General features: G+C 38.6%; 1 protein-coding gene across 4 annotated transcripts in view; it reads right to left on the bottom strand.

The window, feature by feature from the left end:
* LOC127661629 (spectrin beta chain, non-erythrocytic 4-like) overlaps positions 1-19,524 on the bottom strand; it is a 96,372-nt gene that overhangs the window by 28,126 nt on the left and 48,722 nt on the right. For 3 of the 4 annotated variants that reach the window (XM_052152423.1, XM_052152426.1, XM_052152424.1), the window contains exons 17-18: positions 18,755-18,845; positions 10,165-10,311 (exon numbers count right to left, since the gene is read on the bottom strand). In XM_052152423.1, the coding sequence (XP_052008383.1) occupies positions 10,165-10,311; positions 18,755-18,845 (238 nt within the window). Of the gene's footprint in view, positions 1-10,164; positions 10,312-13,201; positions 13,865-18,754; positions 18,846-19,524 lie in introns of those variants that run through there. The other variant, XM_052152425.1, reaches the window with a different exon arrangement.

Here is a 19,524-nt window from a genome sequence, read left to right as displayed (position 1 = left end):
TGCATAGTAACTCTTGGGAGTGGGCCAGGATGAGCCAGTAGTTGAGTATGCGGATGCCGGCTTCTTGGAGCGGGACAAGGGCTGCCTCTGCGACCTTCAGAAACACGCGAGGGGACAGGGACATGCCGAAAGGGAGGACTTTGTACTGATTCAACTGGCTGTCGAACAATATTGAAATATGTGGACTCGATCTATACTGTAAATTATCTCTAAAGGTTCCATTAGCTGATATTTTGCTGTATATGCGTCATTGCTGCTTTACAAACAGGTGCAATTATAAGTGGCTTCATAGACATCTGTGTTGTTCTGTGTCTAAAGGTGAGAACAGAATGCAGAGGCTGAGAAAGATATATGCTGTATATGAGTAAATCAAATGAAACATGTCCAGGCCACATTTCACCCCAAAATAGTATGATAACAAAATTTAAATGAGGCTTGTTTTAGTGGCATTAAGATTTTTATACATTGTGAAATTATTTAAATTACAATTAAGCACATTTTCCCCCAAATTCATTCAACTATCATAAGTCATTTATCATAAATTATTTGTGTGCAATTCTCATTATTCTAAGTTATTATTGTTTATAGATTTACATTACAGAAATACACCAGTTTTTTACCATATTACAAAAATACTATAATAATTAAATAAAATAAAAAAAAAAACAACAAAATGAAATATATTCTGCTTAAAATGAAACAGGCCTTAAAAAATAGGCAAAATATAAGTATAAATTAAAAACCTAATAACATAAAACCTAAGAATAAACCTAAATAAAATAAAATATAATAAAATATATTCTGCATAAAATAGAATTGGGCCTTAAAAAAATGGTCAAAATATAAATTAAAAAAATATTATTTTGAAAGACTTTTTTTGGAGTAAAATATGATCCGGCCATGTTCTTGACAGTTTCCCATTATAGACCAATAGGAGCACACTGGAGAACAAAATTATTTTGAAAATTCCACAGATTCACCAGTTTTGTATGTTTTTTAGATCCACAGTTAATCTGGTTTTGTAGCAGGCCGATCTGCAGCAGAACTGCTTTATGTAACATTTCTCTCCTGATATCAAGCTCTCAGAAATATGGCCCAAACTCTCCCAACATGCATTGCGCATGCACACTTATAACAGTAACTGTGGCGACAACAATAATCTAAAGAGTGTAGTACACTTGGGAAATGAGTGGGTGTGAGAGAGGTGGGTAGAAAAGGAGGAATAAGACAGATAAGATATATGCTTGTGTGTGTGTGTGAGTCACAGTGCAGGACTCTTGAAGTTTCACAAAAGTGATATCTTCACACTGTAAATGAAAGAATATTTTGTTCTTTAAAGTTAGCAGTAATGAATATGCAAAATACTAGCACATCACATTCTAAGGGTGTATACAAGAACCATTAAGATAATGTTTGAACCATATGCTCTGGGAGTTTCCCCAGGCCCAGCTGTATGCACAATTCTCAGGGGTGCAAACCATACCAAATATCCTCCAGGAAACAATGTTTTGGCAGAGTGCTGGAGATATTATTCTATTATCAATAAGTAATTCAAGAAAATGGTCATGTTAGGATCATTTCTGTTAATAAAAAAAAAAAAAAAAAAAGAATTTATCTTGAACCAAACTATTTAAAATAATTAAAAGGGGTCATATCATGATGAATAAAATATTCCTTGATATTTTGAGATAAAAAGATAAAAGCTTTAAGTACTTTGAAAACAAATTGTAACTTTCAGAACTCAAAACGTCATGGTTACTGTTGTAACCTCCGTTTCCTGATGGTGGGAACAAGACTTTGTGTCGAATGTAGTGACACAAGGGGTCTTTCTTGAGAGCCTCACGTACCTCTGAATTTGAGAAAAGGCCAAAGAGAAATCTGGTAGACAGAATATGCATGTCCCGACCCCGGAAATACGGGTATAAAGGGAAGCGGGCATGCGTCTGTCAGTCAGGTTTTTGCACTGAGTAGCCATGAATAAGGTACGGCCATTTACAGTGGTAGGTCTATGTAACGTATTCAATGGAAAGGAGGAGGCAAGAACCGGCTTTTCAATATAAATAATAGTTTAATAGTAAACTTAAAAGAAGACACAAACACACACACATGACGGACATGTCCGCTAACGATCTCTCTCTCCCGCACGACACCCTGCAGTCGACCGTTATACCTCGGAGGCTTGATTAGCCTAATACGGGACCGGGTGTGTATGATCACGACCCGGCCCCGCCCTCCGCCCTGCCACAGTCTAGTGTCATGGCAAGGGGACACATCATCTCGTTCCCTCCATCATGGAACGGAGGTTACAACAGTAATCATGATGTTCCCCTTCTGTCACTCACTCGACGTTGTGTCGAATGTATGACACAAGGGGTCCCATTTCGAAGTACCATGCACTAGACCGTGTAACGTGAACTGCTGACACAGGTGCAAGCAGGCTGCTGCGTGCTAGAAGCAACTGTATTGGCTGCACGTAACCCTCCCCAACACCCACAGAAAAAGGTGTCATATACAGACCTTAGATTCCCAGCACCCCAAAAGGGGGAACAGGTGCTACATGACCATCATGGGAGCAAGCCAGCCGCGGCCTTTTCTCTCTCTATGTTTCTCGCATAGAGCATAAAGCGGCTGGGGATATCTTAACGCTATGAAATGCGTCGGGGAAGGCAATCTTTCCCGATCCTATTCTTTCAGGGGAAAAAGACCCTGTGTCCAGACTAGGGGGAGGTGACATGTGGCAAATACACCACATGGGTTGTCAAGCCACACGTGGGAGTGGCGCGGTGGCAGGTCCTACCTGATGAGGGAGGAGCTCTACAAAAACAGCAACCGGGGGCAGTGGGACTGCCCAAGGGAGACGCGGTCCGCCGACAGGGGGACTGTACCGTGGAAAAGACAGAAAAGACAGCCTCTCCTCCAACCTCTCTTGCAGGAATGAAAACACTGACTGAACTGTGCATCGCTGCGGGTCTTCAGACCGGGAAGAACGCTAATTCGCCTGGTAGAGGGAGCTCTGGCTTGGTTGATCGTGTCTAAGACCGCAGGTGGTAGGCCACTCAGATCTTCCGTGTCCCATCCAGGGGCCAGGCGTGGAGGTTCCAGAGGTCTGGGCGTGGATGCCAGAGGGTGCCCTGTCCCTGGGAAAGAAGGTCCTTCCTCAGGGGAATTTGCCAACTTCCTCAGGGGAATTTGCTGTCGCGAGGAGCGTGAGATCCGAGAACCAAATCCAAGTGGGCCAGTAAGGGGCAACTAAGGTGATTGTTCCTCGTCCTCCCTGATCTTCCACAGCACCAGTGCAAGATGGCTCACTTGAATGGACCAAGATGTGCTTGCCCCAGATCAGTGGGAGAAACTTCCGCAGGGCAAGGAATACAGCCAGCGACTCTAGGCAGTTGATGTGCCAATGCAGCCGGGGTCCTATCTAGGAGCCAGCGGCTGTGTGCCCATTGCATGGTGCCCCAACCCCGTTGAGATGTGTCTGTGGTGACACGACACGTCAGGACACCTGCTGTAGGGGGACTCCAATCCGCAGAAAACAGAGGTCTGTCCGAGGGTTGAAAGTCTGATGGCAGGAAGGGGTGATTAACACACAGTATATGCCGCGGCGCCATGCCCATCTCGGAACTCAAGTCTGAAGCCAGTGCTGAAGCGGTCTAATATGCATCAAGCCGAGCAGCGTGAACGCGAGGACATGCAAATTCTGTCTGCCAATTTCTCATTGGCCTTTTCTCAAGTTCAGAGGTACGCGAGGCTCTCAAGAATGACCCCTTGTGTCACTACATTTGACACAACGTTGAGTGAGTGACAGAAGGGGAACTTCCTCCTTTCTTAAAACTAAAAACTACTGTAAAAACTTCTCTACGCAAATGGTCAGTATTTATGCAACTTTGTGATGTCACAGATAGAAGCATCAACACAAGACCGCCCACATGAAGCAGGACAGCTATAATTCCTGAACACCAGATTACCTAATAATAATAATAATCATACATTTTATTTATAGGCGCCTTTCACAACACTCAAGGTCACCTTACAAACAGAACACCAAAAAGACATTCATGAAGGATCTACGATAACAACATTAAGCAAACATTACTATGACATACATGGAAAATACAAAGTATGAACTCAATGCATGCACAGTCATAAAAAAGCCTATTTAAAAAGGTGAGTTTTAAGATGAGATTAAAAAGTATGAAGACTTTCACTCTTACAAATATCCAGAGGAAGGGAATTCCATAAGTGAGGGGCAGTATAACTCAAGGCTCTAGACCCCATAGTGTTCAGACGAATACGTGGTATGACAAGAAGAGTTGATGAGGAAGATCTGAGGGTATGAGTAGGTGTATAGGTATGAAAAAGATCAGAGAGGTATGAGGGAGTAAGATTATTTAAGGCAAGAAGCAAGATTTTGAAATCAATTCGCTACTTAACCGGAAGCCAATGCAAATGTTGAATACATTTCACTTGTGTTCAATAAAGGGGGTTCTAGGAATGATTTGTGCTGCCGAGTTCTGGACCAGCTGAAGTTTATGAAGAAGTTTGGAAGGAAGACCAGAGAGGAGAGCATTGCAGTAATCAATCCTTGACGTAACCAGTGCTTGAATAAGAATGGCAGTGCTGTTCAATGTGAGAGAGGGATGAAGACGATTCATATTACATAAATGAAAGTATGCAGAGCGAGTTATGTTATTAATATGGGCTTCAAAGTATAAGTTGCTATCAAGGACGACACCCAGACTCTTAACCTGTGGCGAATGAGAAGCAGTGGACTGATCGATAGCCACAGAAAATCAGTTTTTGCCAAAATAGATTTGGTGCCTATAAGGAGAATTTGGGTTTTACCACAATTCAATTTGAGAAAATTAGATAAACAGCTGGACAGGGAGGGCGGAGGAAGTGAAGAAGTGTGTTCGGGAGACAGGTAGAGCTGGGTGTCGTCAGCATAGCAGTGAAAATTGACACCATGTTTCCTAAATATATGAGCATGATAATGATAATATGTAGGAAACCTTGTGTTGTTCCTTGATGTGTTCAGCACCTACTGCTCTCCATTTCTTTTTGAAGGATCTCAATATTAAAAACTAGAGGCTGATTATTTTTAACAAGGTATCTCTCATTTCGGCCCTACTTTAACAGTTTGGGTGGCACATTGTACAGATTTTTGTGTTCCTGTGACAATGTTATCCAGGATTTGCAAAGAGATTATTAAAGGTTAAAACTTTGACATGATTGCAGGACAGTACTCAGTGCAGTTGTCCATTTTAAATGTGAAAGGGTAATTTCTTATAGGAAAAAGTGTCCCATTTAACCCTCCAATTGTCTTAAGAAACGTTTTTAGCCATATGGAAAACCATTCAAGATGCATAAATTCTTGATTAGTATAGAATGTCACTAAAGACACCCTTTAACCAAAATCTGTTTTATTGTCGTCCAAAATGTATAATGATGGGGAATTTTTCACACTCAATTTTAAAAGAAAACCATTCACGCATACTGTGGACTAAAGGCCCAGATATACTTCCTACGAAATCGAAGAACGAATGGATATGACATCAATAAGAACTAAATCTGGCCAAAAAGTAGGTGTTTTTATGATTGTTCGGTGGTTCATAACAGCTCGCCAGGAGGAACTTTTAGAAAAACTAACCGGCTGCTAAACACCTTCTTGCAGCCATTGGTCCACATCATTGATAGGTGTGACCTGGAGCTCCACCTACTTCTTTGTTTACATTTTTCAGTCAGTATTCAACTTGAACACACTGACTTGCCATGTCATGCCATATTTAATTAGTGTACAAAAGGAATCAAATCTACTCAGATACTCTCAAGTGCCCATTCACTCACGTTCCATCTGCAGCAAAAGACATTCACACATCTGCCCAAAGTACGATATGCCTCTATTATCATAATTCTTTTGCCTTTATTCTTAACATTAGAATCAGAATCAGCTTTATTGCCAATTATGCTTACACACACAAAGGATTTGTCGTGGTGACAGAAGCTTCCAGAACAAGAGAATGCAACGTATATACATCCAGTACATACAAACATATACATTTAAACATATATATATAAAGTGACATAAAAAATATGATATAAAAGAGAAAAAAGAGAAATATACAATAGTGCAATAATGTTGCATAATAATGCAGATGATGTAATGTGTTGAAGAAGAGGTAGGATATGTTAAAGAACATAAATGAAATATGGATATAAGTAGGAATGGATTAGCACTCTTTATAAACCTATCTTTGCAATAGTATCAGTTTCATCATAAATTACAATAACAGAGTGTAATCGATGCATATTATGGCCGCGTGTAGTGTGTTAGCGCATTACCGTCACAAATTCAGACTCTAAACATGACAAATTTCAAATTTTCTACTGCATAAATATTACTTTAAATCATCTAGTGTGACACTTTCGAACATCATATACATGTTTAAAAATGTCAAGATATAAAGAATAGGCATCAAGATAAAGAAAAGCTAAAGGAATAGTAGGGAGGGACAAAGAAAAAGAAGCAGTAAGCATAAGAGAGAGAGAGAGAGAGAGAGAGAGAGAGAGAGAGAGAGAGAGAGAGAGAGAGAGAGAGAGATGAAAAGAGAAAGAGATCATGTTAAGTCTTCCCTCAGGCTTTAAGAAAAATAAGGTTCAGATAACTGTGTGATGATCATTTAAATATTACTATATAAATTGCAATTAAATAATGAGTCCGTTTAATTATTTTCCATGATAATTACACCATCTTATCTGTCTATGGAAAAAAAGATAAATAAAAAAATATAGAAAACTACAAATTAAACGTTTTAATAAACTTAAATTATACTAAAAACACATTTTAATTAAAATAAAATATGCTTCATATTTACCTGGAAGTGCATGTCATCACTTCCTGTATAAATGGGGTTGCAAGGAGGAGGCCGTACAAATGACCTTCACGCATGGTAGCTTTAGGGTTGGGGGATGAGGAGACTGTTACCTAGCAACAGATACTGTACATACTCCTCTCCCCATCACTTGGCAAGGCTACTTCGTCTGACAGCTGCCGGCTTAGTGACATTAGAGCAGAACTAGTCAAAACAGCATTTTGTAATCATAACACATGTGTCCATTTCAAGGGTGAATCGCAGCACACAGCACTATTTACTGGAAAATAGAGACTTATGAACAGAAGCTCTGACTATATGAATATATCCAAAGCATGTGCAAGCATATATTGCTTCATGAAGATGCTATTCTGATCCCCACATTCTATTTTATTAGGTCTTACACAAAGGCGCTAATAAAGAGCCCGACCTGGTTTTCTAATGGTGTAGCTCATCTGCCTCAAGGTTTGATGTGTTGTGCATTCTGAGATGCTATTCTGCTCACTTCAATTGTACAGTGTAGAGGTCTGAATGGCCCCTAAAATTAAACCCAAACCCGGCCCATATCCGAGACCGTAGCTGGCCCGAATGATACCATCTATCATTTATAATTCACACACTATCTTTATAATTTCTTCCCCTAGCAAGTACTGTTGCAATAAGCTTTGTATGAAAGCATATAGGCAACATTCGTAACAATATTGAAACATTAAACATATACAGTTTTTAACAATGCATGGCAGCCGCTTAGTACACAAGAGCAGAAGGGGGAAAAACATTGCCTTACCATTTATGTGCTGAAACTTTGATTAGTGCAGAACAATCTTGAATAAAATTAAGCAATCCAACAGTCCCCTCTATGTAGCCTGAACTTGTTCAGAATGTTGAATCTTTGTGACACCTGAGCTAAAGAAACAGAGTGCAGGTGTCTCGACAAGCATTTTTGACAATTTTAAGTTCTTTTTAACTTGACACAGTGTTTAAAAAGTGCCGGCGCAACCAATAAAGACATTCGTCCAGCATGTGTTTACATAGGAAAACAAGGCAAAAACAGAACAGATGCGTGCAAAAACATGTTTGGTGTGAACGGCCCCTACCTCGTCCGTTCGTGCATGTCTGTGAGTGAGAGCGTGTGCGTGAAACAAGTTCGGTAAGCCTGTTTATTTATTTTTTATTAATTACAAACCCGACCTGAACCTGAAGTCCTACTTGAAAAACTGACCCAAACCCAGCCCAAAACCAGTCACGTTCTCGGGTCCCGTCGGGCTCGGATCGGATGCATACCGCTAGTAAAGAGTGGTTATCTGAGTTACGTAGCCTTTCTGTCAGCTCGAACCAGTCTTGCCATTCTCTGTTGACCTCTCTCATCAACAAGGCATTTCCATCTGTAGAACTGCCTCTCAATGGATATTTTTAGTTTTTGACACCATTCTGAGTAAATTCTAGAGACTGTTGTGCATGAAAATCCCAGGAGATCAACAGTTACAGAAATACTCAAACCAGCCCATCTGGCACCAACAATCATGCCAATTTTTCCCCATTCTGATGGTTGATGTGAACATTAACTGAAGCTTTTGACCCGTATCTGCATGATTTTATGCACTGCACTGCTGCCACATGATTGGCTGATTAGATAATCGCATGAATATGTAGGGGTACAGGTGTTCCTAATAAAGTGCTCAATGAGTTACATATATCCCACAATCAAAGCAATCTGTACTGATCTGGAACAAATCCCGAAATAATAATAAAAAAAAAAACATAAATATATATATATATATTTTCCACCAGAATATTTGTGTGTAAATAGCCACACTGTGTGGCAGGTGCTATTTACACCTAGTGCAAATAGTCACTCCGAATATGTTGGCCACTGAATAAATTAGTAACTCAAAGATTTTCTTGATATACTCTTAATAAAAATAATGTAGAACTTGGCTCTTGACACATTGTGTGAGCTTAATCCAATGTCTTTGTTTATGGACATGGCATACATTATGCATACTTAGAGTTGTTCTTAGTGTTTAGCACAGACACTATTTTTATTTAAACATGAACAGTCATGAGAAGTCGGAAAATTGTCATGTGGTAAGTGTGGCAAGGTAAGTGGCACTGGGTAAAAACACTATATTCAACATTAATGCTTCTGGTTTGAAGCACAATCAACTTTGGGATTACATGAAGAAAAACTGTCCAAGCATGAATTTGATTCGATATCCATGAGAAAACCTGTTAATACAGTGAATGTGTGAGGTGTGAACCATTAGGATATCAGGTAAAACTAAATAAATCTGCCAAATTCGTAAAATCAGTGCATGGTACATGAATCCAGGGCACTCTTATAAATATGAAGCCAGCACACATCAGCATATTTCTATTCCTGGTAACTAGTTTAAGGTTATATGCCAGAGAAAATGGGCTTCAGCAATCAGCCGTCTGCAGGAACTACTAGGTCAAGACAGTGCAGAGAGAACTAGCACACACACACATACACACACAATCCTTACATGCTATCACACAACCATGTTATCTGTCCAATCATTGTTTTAGAGCCATAACGATAGCTAGATACGTGTAAAATCAGCCTTATTTTTTTTTTATAACACGCTTACTGACCCCAAAAACAGTTTACACACATTATTAATAAAAGAACACATACAACCTTGTCAAACTGTATAGAAGAAAAAAAAAAAAACCTGTTTTTGCAAATCACCACATAAAAAAATGATTAAATGCTTTAACCATGATCATTAAAGATGGAGGCTGTGTGCCTTGGCAGCAGAGGATAGTCTGACCCATTCATAGGCATGTCGATACAACAATGTAACTGACCGATTAAATGCCATCACTCTTTCAATCAGACATCAACATTCTCTAAGCACCAGAGACTTTTTTTTTTGTAAAAAGTGCACTTAGGAAGCACTTTCAGTTAGCATTTGTACCCTATAACAAACATTAGTAATGACACAGTGCTATAAAACAATATAGAAGGTGTGTGTACCACTGACTGCAAATGATGCACTCAGCGGTTTTGGCCCTTGTTAAATGCTATTCCCTCTCTGATTACTGGCTCTGTTTCACATGAGTCGACGACTACAATGAAATATGAGTCAACAGAGAAAGACTTTCAGCTTAAGAGTCGTATTTTCATTTTAAGGTGCCCAAAAGCCATTTTCAGGCTAATGTAATAATGCCAATGAGCATTCAGGCACACAATCTGACACATTATGTACATTAACATTAACAGTATTATGAGAATGACGTTGATCACTTGTGTGAGAGCTCAACTTACTTTCTCCATCTTGTCCAGCCACTCCTTGTTCTGAGCAAGTTCTGCCATGAAGGCTTGATGTTTTAGCCACTTCTTATGGAGTTTCTGAGTCTCGTCGCGGGAGGCGTCACGAGCCATTAGCATCTTTTCTGCAACCCAGTCACCAATCTATGAAACACACACACTCGTTAGGAATCACATAACAAACTCTGACAAATGTCAGAAAAAACCCATTTTCTTACTCAGGGCAGAGGGCGGGGCCGGGTCGTGATTCTACACACCCGGTCCATTATCAGGCTAATCAAGCCTCCGAGAGGGATAAAGACCGACTGCGGAGGATTGTGCCGGAGAGAGATTGTTTACGGACATGTCCGTCATGTGTGTGTTTTTAAGTTATTCATTAAAATATTATTTATATCGTAAAGCCGGTCCTCGCCTCCTCCTTTCCATTGACTGCTTTACAGTATCTAACCAGAATGACCCTTACAATAGCTAGGTAGTATTAACGTGGCGGTAAAACTTTAAATTCTCACACTGAAAATCTTCGCAAAATCACTGCCAGGAGGCGGAAAAGGGACACTTTTGTCACCACCATTCAGTTTTTATTATTTTATGATTAATGTTGTTAATATTAATATTTCCATTATTTTATTTTACATTTTGATGTATAGAAGGCAATCTAACAATGCAAAATTAATGGCAGCATTATAGTTAGCTTATGAATTGGTATATATCAACGTAAGTTATTTATTTAATTATTTTACCAAAAATCGAAAAGAAAATACATTATGAACATTTATTATTTCATTTGTTAGCCCTAATGAATAAAACAACAACAGTGCATTTAATTAACAGCTTTAACCTGTGTTATACTTGACCCGGCTAGTCGGTAGTGAAAGACTAAAATAGAGTGGTTCAATTGAAACTCTGCTCATAAGCGTAATGAAATATGTGCTCATTGTGCTGTAATGTAATGTAAATGGGTCAATGATGTTTTTATCTGAATCTGAACCAATTAATTTATTTAAAAAATATATTAAGAGTGTATTTCATGCACAGACTAACTTGAATATATTATACTTGAATATACTGAATATATATATCAGTTTAATAATATTATTAAGATTTGAACTTTTCTTCGCCAAATAAAAATCAAGCAACAAATCTCTCATGATATCACAGAAACCACCACTGTAGACACTTATGACTACTTTAATTCAGTCCGAGCCTTCATTGCTAGTTCAAAAACATTTGGATTGCGAGGCTTGCGCTGCTTTACTGGAACACTTACTGGAGTAATAAGGTGTGCGTGTGTGTGTGAGTTTGTTTTGGATTGAAAGAGAGAAACTCAGAAACAGAGAGAGATCACTTCTGGGATTACTTTTTTTTTTTGCAGCTCTAGTCAGAAGTAACATCGCTTTAAAATCGGCAAGATGTAAGTTTAAGCACATCTCAGCAGCAGCGAGTGTCGCCATATTTCCGTTATAAAATGTAACAATAGTTTTCAACCCCACTGAGATGCAGGTGTGCGCTGACACGATGGCTCTGTTTTCCGCTCGCGAGTTAGTGTGCGTAATGCTGACAATGTATGTATGTCCAAGTGTGTGTGTGTGTGTGTGTGTGTGTGTGTGTGTGTGTGTGTGTGTGTGTGTGTGTGTGTGTGTGTGTGTGTGGGGGGGGGTGTTTCATTGCCTCAAATTGCCAAAGTGTAAGTTTAAGTATACTTCTCAGCAGCAGTGAGTGTCACCTTTCTTGTACAGCTTTTCCATTGCTAAACAACTGTTTACAATCCCAGTTAATCACAGGTTGCTGTTGCGTTGATCAAGTAGCGGGGGTGCAGATCTGTTTGTTGGTCATGGCTCGAGTGTATGTGCATGCGTAAGTGTGGGTGAGACAAGAGAGCACGAGGGCTCCTTTTAACCGAAATTTAAATACATGTAGGACATTTTAGACATTGTTTGATGTCTTTGTTTTAATTGATTATTTTGTTATGGTAGCCTGTAGGGCTCTTTGAAATAACTGAAATAATTTGGCGAAGTAAAATGGAACCGTTATGCGGTCAAGACCAGGAACTACTTCATAGCCGTGTGTTTACTGGAACATAATTGCAACCTTAGAATGTCTGTCAACCAATCAGAATGAAGAATTTAACAGACCTGTGATATAACATTATTTAATGCATTATGAACTAACATGAACAAACAATGAACAGTAGCATTTTGATCAATTAACATGGTAACACTTTTCATTAAGCTTCCATTTGTTAACAACATTAGTTTACATGAAATAACAATGAACAATACTTTTACAGCATTTATATATCTTGATTAATATTGATTTCAACATATACAAATACATTTGTAAAATCAAAAGTTGTATATTAAAATTAGTTAATGCACTATGAACTAACATGAACTAAAAATTAACAATTGTATTTTTATTAACTAACATTAACAAAAAATTTATAAATGCTGCAAAAATATATTGTTCATTGTTAGTACCTAATGCATTAACCAAAATAACAAATGGAACCTTACTGTAAACTGTTACTATTAACATTAATAAACGCTGTAAAAATGTATTGTTAGTTTGTGATACCTACAAATGTTAATGAAAAGAACCGTATTGCAAATAAAAGAAATGGTAACTAGCTGTAGTACATAAAATATAAACATTTCCTTATAAATTTTAACACTAACACTTTACAATATGGCTGTATTCTTTAACATGAATTAACTACATGATTTGACAAACTAACAATGAACAATACTTTAACAGAACTTTTTGAATATTGGTAAATGTTAATTTCAACATAAACAATTATATCATAATAAATTAACATTAAAAACTTTGTTAATTCTAACAATGAACAATCTTTGCATAATAAATGCAGTAAAATATATTGTTCATTTTAAGTTCATAATACCTAATGCATTTACAGATGTTAACAAATATAACCTTATTTGTAAAGTGTTACCATTTTAACACAATATCTTGATATCTTGATGTCATTTGTCAATGACACGCATATTATTATATATCTTATTATAATAACCACCTGAATTAAGTTGTGAAGTCTCTGTCAGAGAATTCAGTCATTCAAGTTCCCAAATCCACATTGTTCCCCGACAGTCCAGGTGAGCAGCAAAACACACACAATACAGTCCACACAGAGCGCTGATAAACTATTCAAGACATATCAATGTGAAGAGAACTCAGCGAACACTATTTTAGGAGAAAAACTCAAATGGCTCCAGAAAATCCATTGAAAAAAGAAGTGGAGTCCATCCAGATAGAAATTCCTCAAAAAGGTACAAAAGACTTAAAATCTTAGAGCCTACATTGAGCACATACATTGGCCTGCATGAGGTAGAGGAGGGAGGAGACAAATGAGCCCAGTAGCAGTGATTATTGATGTTACAAATGCTATCCACGGCGAAAGTGCGAGAGAGAGAGAGAGAGAGAGCGAGAGAGAGAGAGAGAGAGAGATTGGTTGTTGGAGAGTCAGGAGGGAGAATATTGGGATTGTTTTTTTTTTATTCTCCCCTCCTCCTAGCATTCCAGAGACTCTCTTCACCCTGTTATTACGGTATCTCACGCAAATCCATATTGTCTTCTTTCAGTCCCGCTCCACCCTCCTTTCTCTCCTTCTGTTTTGTAATATAAGCTTGACTCAATACTGCAGTGCCTCTTCTGCCTGAGCTGAAAGACCCAGTTTTGCCCGGTGCAGCATCCAAACACATACGAAAAGCATGCAGAGAGATATAAAGTGAAAGCGAGAAAGCAATGGGGAAGGAGGGGGAGTGAGGCATACCAGGAGAGAGAGCCTATGTAGATTCAGGCGTCACAAAGACAAAGCTAGACTCTTCAAGCGAGGAAGCGAATAGGAATGAGCGAATAGAGCAAAGGGAGGGGAGAAACAAAATGCAAAAAAAAAGGAAGCCGAGATTGATAAATGAAGGAAAGCTCACAATCTGTCAGATCACAATATGGAGAGATACAGAGCCAGTTTAAAACCTCAAGACATTCTTTATGACACATTGTACTTTTTAAACCTCTCTCAAGTGCCTACTGGACACCACAGTGACCTTTTCACCTCATTAGAGACACTGTCCTCTATAAAGCCATTTTGGTCAATCATGGTTACTTCTCAAAGAGTCTCTGAGGGAAGTGAGGCAATAAATAAAGGAACAGCAAATCACCAACCAGAGACACAGGAATCAAACATCAAGTGCACTGGTGGTTAACTACACCATTACCAGCAAACATACCCAGTTAAAGGGATAGTTCACCCAAAAATAACAATTCTCTCATCATTTACTCACCCTCATGCCTTCCCAAATGTGTATGCCTTTTTTTCTTCTTCTGAACACAATTTTTTTTTTTAGAAGAATATTTCAGCCCTGTAGGTCAATACAATGCAAGTTATTGGTGACCAAAATGTTTAAGCTTCAAAAAGCACATAAAGGCAGTATAAAATTAATCCATACTACTCTATGTCATCTATGGCTGTTTCTCAACGTGCATTCTTTTGTATTCTTATTTTCTCGTGGACTCATTCTACGTCATCATCCACTGCTGAAGTTCGATTCCAATCCTCACGAATGCAAGTACTGAGAAGACAGGAAATTACCAAGATGTGTCCTTGAAATGGAGGATGCATCGGCGAGTGGAATTTGCATGCCACTCCCCCGGACAAATGGTTATTAAAAGAGGGAAAATGAGGCCACTCATTCAGGTTTCGCACGGAGGAGCTGAGACATGGTCCCTGCCATTTCAGCGGGTAGTTCAGAGTTGTGGCAAGAGGGACACCATCAGGGAACGGAGGTTATGTTAGTAACCGAGACCCTCTCCTTCTGTCACTCATTCAACGTCGTATTGATGAAGTGTCTCTAGGGGTCCCTATGGAAAACACCACAACTACTGAACTGTGTTACACAGACTGGCGGTGTGAGACGGGCAGAGCTCTGTGTGCCTCGTAGCCAGCGCATCAGGCTGTCACGTAACTACCACCAATGCACTGGTAGGGGTCAAAACGGTCGCCAGCACCTTAGGGACAAGCTGACTGCTCAAAAATTAAGGACCAGCTGTCCCAGCCGCGGCCTTCTCCCCTGAAATCGTTCAGCTGGTGGCCATATAAGGTCCACGTTGGGGGGTGTCCCTCCAAAGAGGAGAACACTGCGGAGTCCATGCCCCACCCAGAAAATGGGGGGGCTTTAAAGTGGAAATACAACACAAGGTCTTACAGAGTATCTCTCAAATCGGAAGCTGACATGTGGAAGGGTCCAGAATCGCATAGTCCTGATCAGCCACCGCAACAGGTTGGGGAGCACGAGCCGGGGGGAAACTGAGGTGCCACTTGTGGCTGTGCTGAGTCCAGGGACATCGAAGCACTTACCTGTCTCCTTGTGACCACTCCTGGAACAGTCTGGGACAGGGGAGGAAGATTCTCGTCCACATACCCCATGGAGGCAACTACATCGGGGATGGATTTGTACCACAGCTGGGTGCACGAGGGCCGGGGACCTATGCCAATCCTGCCAAAAAGAAATGGTGCCCAGTGAACGTGAAAACGACAGCCGTGCACACCGAGTGTAGGGCCCAGAAAGTGCGGAAACTGCTCTTTTCTTGAGAAGGTGGGTACCGTTTCATTGGCCTTTTCTCAAAAGATCAGAGATGACTGGAGCTCCCAAGAGCAACCCCTAGTGTCACTTCATCGACACAACATCGAGTGAGTAACAGGGAACAATATACATAATGTTTGTAACTTTTGCATAATAAGTACATTAGTATTATATCCTTAGTTAATGACTTTAATGAAAAGTGTCCTGCATACTACATACTATATACAGTGTGTAATGTACGGTAAAGGTCTGCTACGCTACCCAAGCCCCATGGGACCTGACAAACCGGTAGGTTCGGAGTCAGGTTCGGTCTGTAATTAATAAAAAAAGGCACGTTTCAACAGAAAAGTTGGACCCCACACCACCCCCCACCAAAACATTTTGGGCCAGCTTCTATGCAAAATCCCGGGCCTATTTCTCTTCCCAGTCCACCTCTGGTCAGGTCACACACTGTCGGGTACAGGCCAGGTTCAGGCTTCAATTTAAGGCCTGTGCAGACCTCTAATATACACTATAGGCTACAGCCTACTATTTTATTTTATTTTAAATGGCATGTAAGAAATATTTTAAACAGTATTTTGAAAAATGTTTGCTCATGACTTTGCTATGTTGCATGTTTAATTGAGGAGGTAGCATCCAGCTATATTTCAGAGATATATGGTTATTTTGCATTTTTAAATAAAATGTTATGTTATGTTATGTTAAATTAAATAAAAGAGAAAATGGAGATGTTAAAATTTATATTACAGAGTGGGATACAGTATTCATCTTAGTGTGCGCTAGTTGTTGGATATAATACATATTTCAGAAAATTGCACGTCTGCATATTTTTGTCATTTAAGCATTTTATGCATACAGACAGTTTGGATACTATGAACACACAGAATACTACTGTCAAAGATTGTAGGTAGTATGTCATTCCAACCCATGAAGAAAAGCACGTTATGCTGTTTATATCACAAACAACTAAACTAAAACTACTTTTTGCTATCCCCAAACATGCTGTTGAACATGGGAGAAGCTCTGATCCTTTAAAGGGCAGCAGCAAGTGTAAGCACAGGTTTACATTCTTCATAAGCAGCATTTACAGCCGTGTTCACTCTGTACTTTGTACTCTGTGTCCACACATGTTTGACAGTTCTTAGAGAAGGCAGAGATCTGTCCCTGAGCCCTGCAGTGAACACACAAACACACACTCACACACACTGCTGAAGTTCTCTCTCTCAGCTGAATAAGTGATGTGGAGACATGCTAAATAATTGAACATGAGAAGGGAAAAACAGGCAAAGCCTAAATAAACCTTCAGGGTTGGCCTTCACTGAGAGCCTCCAACTGTACAGAGGAAAAACCATGTCCACATCTACTTTAACAGCGCATTTATCCACAATGCTCAGATATTTGGAATCATTCCATAGCACAAACAAGAAATCACACATTTGAATGATTTAAAAACATTGCTAAAATCTTACCCGACTTCACAAATGTGCACTTTTAATTTTCACATTTATTAATGCAGTAATGATGATAATGAATGTCATAATACAGAGGATATTGATTTACATTTTTTATATTAAAGCCTGGAGCTCATACACATTTTATAGTATTTTCTTTTCTTTTTAAAAAGTTGTTTATTGCATTACAGGACAAATGCAGGTATACACTGACGCTTCATTAGACAAGCCCTTATAGTACATCTATTTCACATGGATTAATGAATTAAATTGCAAAATGGATTGCTGTGGACAGTAGGCCAATGATAGGCTTACGTTCAATAATATGGAAATAAACAATATATTGCCTTCTAAAGCCACTTTTTTTATTGTCTTATCAATGCCTTACTTATCTAACAAAATATTGTAATGCATTTCATTATCTGTCATTATTATTGAAATAACATATTTTATATTTGTAATAATTTAAACATAACTACAATTATTTAATCATTATATATTGAATTATACAACAGTTTGTTCTGGTCCTCGAATCTGATTGGAAAAAAGCTGTTCTAAGTTCCAAAGCTGTTTCGAATTAGCAACGGAGAACTGTGCACATTTTTCAAACTAGCAATGGCAGATCATGTTGCATAAGAAAGTAGTTCCACAAACAAAAGCATTTTTGGGATGCTTCTTGGTTTTTTCCTTAATTACTTATATACTTGTCTGTTGAACTGTTGTATAAAATAAATATCATTTGAGCAAGAGTGCTCAAAGAATGTTTTTCCATATATCAGCACGGCTGTGATTACCTGTGGCACGAGGTGCTGATATACAGCCATAACAGCACTCTTGATTGTACTAAATTGCTTTATTATTTTTATTTGCGGGTCTTTCTCAGCTAATATATATTTATGCGATTAATCAGATTAATTTGATTAATTAATCAGCATATCACCTATTTAATTTGATAAAAAGGATTGATTGACAGCTGTAATTATAACTATTATTATGTATATGTTTTATGTTTAATATACAATTATTTGGAGCAGGATTTTGAACCAATGTGGTCTCACTTTGGGCAGGCTCCCCAAAGTGACACCTCAGAAATTGCAACCAAGCCACCAACAAAATGTCCTGCAATTAGTCACAGTTAAGGCAAGTTAAAAAACTCTGATTTACATGGTAGATATATTTTATATCTTTATTTTATCTTTAATTGCTTGTTGATTTATTGTGATCTGCACTTGGTTAGGACACTGTGTTAAAGAAGCCTACATATTTTTATTTAGTTTATATGCAAGAAGTACTTGCACAAAATTATATAATATATAATATAATATATCACCCTTAAGTACAAATCTCTTTCAAAAACCTGCAGCATGGAATATCAGCACTACACTGCAAAACTGAGTGTATTCATCTACACCTCTTGGTTTAAAAATGATTTCTCACACAGACCCTTACACACACATTCTAAAAATAAATAAAATGAGTAAAAATGACACTGTTTTGTGTTGTAATAAATTGCTGTACTCAGTTTGTACATCTTACCTCATGGCAGTCTTGTAGAAACCTCTGGAGTTCCCACTGGTCATTCAGTTTACGAAGCCACTGTTGAGCAAGTTCTCGATTCTGGTTCCCTCTGTAAGGCACACATACATACAGAAACAATTAGAAACCCTTACATTTCTCAGAATTATTTTATAGTTGCACAGCAGGGTTTCAGTTTAAAACAGAAGGTAGACTGGGTTGTTACAGACTCCATGTGCAAATTCACTTTTGAAATGAATGTCATGCCCCTTACTGAGACTGCATTCAGATTAGTGAGTTCCTTTGTTGAGTCTCTATGGAAAACATTTTAAATTCAGCACTGTCTATAGAGACAGCTGCAACTTTTATACCAAAATGCAAAGCAGAAATAGAAGACATATGCAGGTGTGAGGTGGCAGGTCATCTTAGGAAAACAACTGCACAATTTTTACAATGAATATTCAACACAAATGTATTACAAATGCTACTTGAATTAATAAACAGTTAAACACCATAAAACTCAACTGATAACTGTGTCTTTCTAAGGAAACACTGCTATTTGCCTTTTTTTTAATCACAGTTTCAGCCAAATTGCATGTTCTCACTCATCACAATTTCAATGGGTTATATAGGATAAAAAATATTAAATGTACATTTTATATTTATTTATAAAGTTTTTGTTGAATCTTTCTTTTCTTGGCACAATAATATTGACTGTGAATAATGTGGGGATTACAGCGATATGATATTTGCTAAAGACATTTAAAGACATTTTTGCACTTCCGACCCCA

Source organism: Xyrauchen texanus, chromosome 21 (genome assembly GCF_025860055.1).
Source record: "Xyrauchen texanus isolate HMW12.3.18 chromosome 21, RBS_HiC_50CHRs, whole genome shotgun sequence".
NCBI lineage: Eukaryota > Metazoa > Chordata > Actinopteri > Cypriniformes > Catostomidae > Xyrauchen > Xyrauchen texanus.
Note: the sequence above shows the minus strand (reverse complement) of the source record. Positions and strands in the feature narration are given on the sequence as shown.